Genomic DNA, 5,477 nt, shown 5'->3' with positions numbered 1-5,477 from the left:
GGGTGGTCCGGCCACCCCACTTTGGCCAAGGGGTGGCTGGAACCACCCCGATGTTTCTCATTTTTTTTTTTAATATTTGCTTTAAAAAATATAAAAATTAAAAATAAATAAATAAATAATTTTAATGTGCAGTATCATTGTCCTTGCAGCAAAAGTCTACGCTGCAGTCATACTTTACACACCCCAAGCCTCTCTACTGTCTTTCAACAAAAAAGAAAAAAATTAACTTCTCTGCTGCAAAGAACTCTTCTCCCACATTCTTTCAGCAAAATTTCTTCTTCCTCTCCTTTGTACGCCGATAGTTCATCTCTTCATCATATTTTCTTTCTCAAACCTCTTTCATTTTCCATTTTGTCATACACTCACAAAGCATTTCTCTTTTCTCCTCTGCGAGTGGATATCAGTTCAGTGCAAATTTTTTCATCCACCGTTTTCAAGGTTAGCCAATGCCCATTTCTCTCATCAAACTCTGTTATTGTTCATTCATTATACTGTATTTGGCTATTTTTGTTCCTGAATTTGCCAATTTGAACAATTCTGAAACAATCTTATTTAAGCCTTATTCATAATAGTGTAATTAGTATTGTTTGGCGTGCTATCATTTCTACAAAAGAAAGCTCTTTTTACAAGTATAACTATTGGAGTATAATTAATAAAACAATTAAGTAAAAATTTTAATTAATTAGTAATTGACTTATTAATTATATATTGTTAATTGTTTTATTAATAATGAACTATATAGATATATATTGTGGTATAAATTATACTACTCCGAATAATTTTATTCGATTAAAAAAAAAAAATCTTATTAGTGCTACTTAAGCCCTTGAATCTCTATACGTCTATTATTTGATTGAATGAATTAAATCTAAGATTTACCATAACTTCATATTATATATTTTTTGTCATCAATGTCAAGATCCAATTATCTGCAACGGCCTCCTGCATCAGCGTGGTCCCTGGGTTTCTTTTAAGAACCTTTGTACCGTCGGTGAGTTTTCATCTTACAAAACATTATGTGTATTCTTCTTGATTACAGTCAGCCCATCCACGATTAAAATTTATTCTTCCTCTCATACCATCTCAATAGCACTACCTCATTTTTTGTAGTATGTGACTAGGGGGCTCGACAGAACCGTGCAGACCACCCCCGCGGACCAGATCATCAACCAAGGTTATAGCTTAATTGAATTGAATTACATACATAAAATCACTTTGGTCTTGATTCTCATGGAAGTCCTGTAATATATATGCATCTATATGTTAAGGGGTGGAGCTCCATTGATTAGTATTGGTATTCTTAGTTTCTCATACGTTAATGTTAATTGCCATTTTTTTACTTTCTTGTTCGTTAATGTGAATTGGTATTTTGAAGTTTTTTGTTTGTTAACGTACGGTATCGTCCTGGTTTTTGTCATGTTGTAGCATGTAGGGTATTTCCTTCGATTATTGGTGAAGGACAAATCGGCTACCTTTATACCAACTGAATTGACTGTGTTACGACAACAAAAAGCAATCTCAAAGGTATGATTTTTAATAGTCCATTAGATACATTACTTATACATTGCATTATCATGACACTTCTTGCGTTTGCTGAGGTACATGTTATTGTATTCTGTTATGAATAATTAGTATCACTACAGTAACGTATAGTGTTATCTCATGTACTGTCTACAATATATTTACATCTATCACACTATCCCATAGATGTCCATGCATGGGACGCCTTGCCAATCACCCCGTAAGCACCCAGCCCCATGCAATAAGCACGCACCAAAAGAGGTTGCCAAATGGTTTCCTGCCCACAAACATCAATTGCTATATATTCTGCTGGACAAGGCAAACAATGGCGTAAAATCCCCATACCCCTCAACATTGGTCAATGAGATCACAAGCATACTGAATGGCCTTATTCATCCACACGAATTCACATCCGAGCAAGTGAAGAATAAAATTAAAAAGTTTAAAACTAATTACACGGATTTCTCAACACTCTTGAAAGGGGATTTTATCACGGGTTTTGGCTGGGATCCAGTGACCAACGTGGTATCTGCATCGGATGCACAGTGGGAACGGCTAAAATATGTATGCCTCTCATCTCCTTTCTCACATTCCATTACAAATTTTTAAAATCTCAACAACTTATTTGCAGCTGACCATCGACATAAAATTTTGCAGGAACACCATGAAAAGTACTGGCGTTTTAAAGGTGGTGGACCACCATACTATGATCTCCTTTGCAGTATATTTGTTAAACCAACTGCTATTGGGGAGTATGGCCATGCAAGTACAGTCACCCCACTTGATTCAGAAGAGGGGGATACCGGGTTCGACCTTAATACCCCAGCGCCAGTCATTGACCTGTCAGATGGTGGCGGTGCATCGGCACCAAAGGGTTCGTCCAAGTCTAAAGGAAAGCGAAAAGTATCACGTAGTGGGTCACGTGACTCACATGCCAGTAAGCGTGCGTCCATAGGGGACAAAGAAGTTGAGGGTTTCAAACTCCGGCTGGATGATATGTTGGACGAGGTTCATAGTATCAAGGAAGGCGTATCGAGAAGGTCATGTGCATCTAGCGCAAAGGAGGAGGACCCTGTTGAGGCTGCGATGGACATACTTAACAGGATGTGCACAGAAATAGACGTATCTGATGAAAAATATTTCCGTGCTACAGACTATATAACTGACCCAAATAAAGCAAAGGTGGTTATTAAAATGAATGATGCATTTAGGAAGAAGTGGCTACTTTACCATATTTGATAGTTAAGTATGGGATGGTTTGGTAGGGGGTGTAGGACTAGTTAGCTTTTAACTATATTTGAGACAATTTGTTAGCTTTTAATTTAACATGTATGCACTCCTATGTTTAATTTGACGTGTGCTTTTAATTTGACATTTATGCACATCTATGTGTAAGTTGACGTGTGCTTTTAATTTGACATGTATGCACACCTATGTTTAATTTGACCTGTATGTACTCTTATGTTTAATTTGACCTATATGCACTCCTATGTTATGTATACATGCAATTAAGCCTACTCTTTATTAGCTCGTCTTTTAGATGTTATTTACATTAACCTTAATTATTTGTATATTCTTTTCATGATACTTCACTTAATGTGTGATTTGAACGGAAACCAATTTGTAATATGACCAAACAAAACTAATTCACTTGATTTGAATGTCGTAGGAGACGTAGACATGAGTGAGGATTCCATGAATGACATAGACATGTATGACATAGACGATGATGACAATTGGGTGGATGACATAGACATGGGTGAGTGGGGACCTGACAATCCAAATTACATTTACCAACATTGGTACGATACACTGGAATAGTCTTATGATCTTACCATCAGTCCAGATGCCGATGTGGGTGACGTAAGCGATGATGATGACATGGATGGTGATGGCACAACTGATGTAATGATTGATTTGGCCCTTTATGAGATGGAGCTAAAAATCATGGGATTGCAACTAGAATTGCATGAATTGAAATCTAGATTAAAAGGTAAGTAAAGGAGAGGTGTACCTCAAAGGACTTCTCGTCTCACAGGAGCGATGTGGGTACATTGGGTGTTGCACAATCCTAACCAGAATACATGCTATGAGCGATTTAGAATGTGGTCAGCCACTTACATTGCTCTTTGTAACACATTAGAACAAAATGGGCTTTTACGCAACACCCGAGCTGTTCAGGTAACAGAGCAACTGGCTGCATTTTGTTTGGTCATGTCACAATGTTGGTCAGCACGATCCGTGGCTGACAGGTTACAACGATCAACATACTTCATAAGCGTTTATGTTAGAAAATCGGCAAGAGCACTTTGTCAATTGGGGAAATCAATTTTACAACCCAATCCTGTTCCGCTACCACATCCCAATGTCGCCAATAACGCTATGTACTACCCATGGTTTGCGGTAAGATATCAAAATACTGTATTTTACATTTTACCAAAATGATAAATAGATGCTTTCATGATGTTACTGTTTGGTCCTGCGAAATTATATGTTGTATGTTTCAACTATGTTATTACTGTTAACACCACTCCTACTAGCAGGATTGTATTGGAACAATTGATGGAACACAAATAGATGCACGTGTATCAAGTAAAAAGCATATTCACTACCGAGGTAGGAAGTGCACCACAACTCAAAATGTCATGTGCGTTGTGGATCTGGATCTTTGCTTCACATATGTTTATGCTGGATGGGAAGGGAGCACGCATGACGCACGTATTTTCACAATGTGCGTTAACGATTCGAGGTTAAAATTTTCAACTCCAGTACGAGGTATCGTACCATATTAGCTTCCCAAAAATTACAAAGAAATTTGTTCTCATGGGCAACAATTTGAACAAGTTAACGAATGATTAATTACATATTATACTTCATTTGTAGATGCCTACTACTTGGTGGACTCGGGTTACGGTTTATACCGAGGATTCCTAACACCTTTTAGAAGGGAACGCTACCATCTTCAAGAGTGGCCAGACGGGGGTTTACCAATTAATCAAAGGGAGAGATTTAATCGTAGACACGCGTCGCTGAGGTCAGTTGTGGAACGCGCATTCGGAGTGTTGAAGAACCGTTTTCCTATCATGAGGAAAATGCCTCCATACCCAATCCGGTATTAGCGATTGTTTGTAATCGCTTGTTGTACAATCCACAACTTTATTAGAAAGCATGCTGGAGTGGAAGACAAATTATTTAATGAAACTCTAAAGGGTTTGAACCCGTGGGTTGATGTTATCGTGCTGCAGCCAGGGGCAGTAGTCCCATATATATCAAGTGGGTTACGGCCAAATCAATCAGGCGACAGCACGAGATATATGGGAAAAATTCGAGATGTACTGGCCCGTCATATATGGGAACATGACACTTTCGAATAGTAGTGGGCATGGACAATGGAATTGATGCCATTTTGGTGGTTTGTATGGTGCCGTCTTTTCTGCTATGATGGTTATTTAGGCTATTTTTAACTTTGTTAGATTTGGTAATTGTTTTGTAAAGTAACTGATGGTGCATTTTGGTAATCCGTATTTTGGATAACTGGTAGTATGTGTGAAAGTGACACTTTCATTTATTACATTTGAAATGTAGTGGACTTGTATACGACGTTTGATATCACGCATATTGTTTGTAGGAGAAATTTCACTAAGCCCCCTTGAACTTCCGGCCGATTTTGCGGACCCCCCTGAACTTTCAAATCTCTCATTTTGAACACCTGAACTTCCATTTGCTCTCACTTTAGACCCTTCTTTCAGTTTTCAACGTTAGATTAAACGGTTTGACTTTTTTATACCCATTATACCCCCATGTTAAATCTACACCGTTTTGGACTTCAAACCTACAACACTCACCCAGCCCAAAATGACGTTTTGGGTATTAAATTTTTTATTTTATTTTATTTTTTAAAGCAAAAATAAAAAATAAAAAAATAAAAATAATAGGAGAAACATCGGGGTGGTTCC

General features: G+C 37.7%; 1 protein-coding gene across 1 annotated transcript; it reads left to right on the top strand.

The window, feature by feature from the left end:
* Positions 1–3,201: 3,201 nt before the first annotated feature.
* LOC132166408 (uncharacterized) lies at positions 3,202–4,640 on the top strand. Its single transcript, XM_059577252.1, has 5 exons — positions 3,202–3,280; positions 3,368–3,514; positions 3,635–3,924; positions 4,065–4,296; positions 4,405–4,640. The coding sequence occupies exons 1-5, from the start codon at positions 3,202–3,204 to the stop codon at positions 4,638–4,640; spliced, it is 984 nt and encodes a 327-aa protein (XP_059433235.1).
* The last annotated feature ends 837 nt before the right edge of the window (positions 4,641–5,477 follow it).

The sequence above is a fragment of the Corylus avellana genome, chromosome ca1 (assembly GCF_901000735.1).
Source record: "Corylus avellana chromosome ca1, CavTom2PMs-1.0".
NCBI lineage: Eukaryota > Viridiplantae > Streptophyta > Magnoliopsida > Fagales > Betulaceae > Corylus > Corylus avellana.
This window is presented reverse-complemented; position numbering and strand designations above follow the sequence as displayed.

Coding starts and splice junctions, on each gene's coding strand:
- LOC132166408 (XM_059577252.1), top strand. CDS start 3,202: ATGAGTGAGGATTCCATGAATGACATAGACATGTATGACATAGACGAT. Junction 3,515..3,634: donor ATTGAAATCTAGATTAAAAG/GTAAGTAAAGGA, acceptor GAATGTGGTCAG/CCACTTACATTGCTCTTTGT. Junction 3,925..4,064: donor TGTACTACCCATGGTTTGCG/GTAAGATATCAA, acceptor TCCTACTAGCAG/GATTGTATTGGAACAATTGA.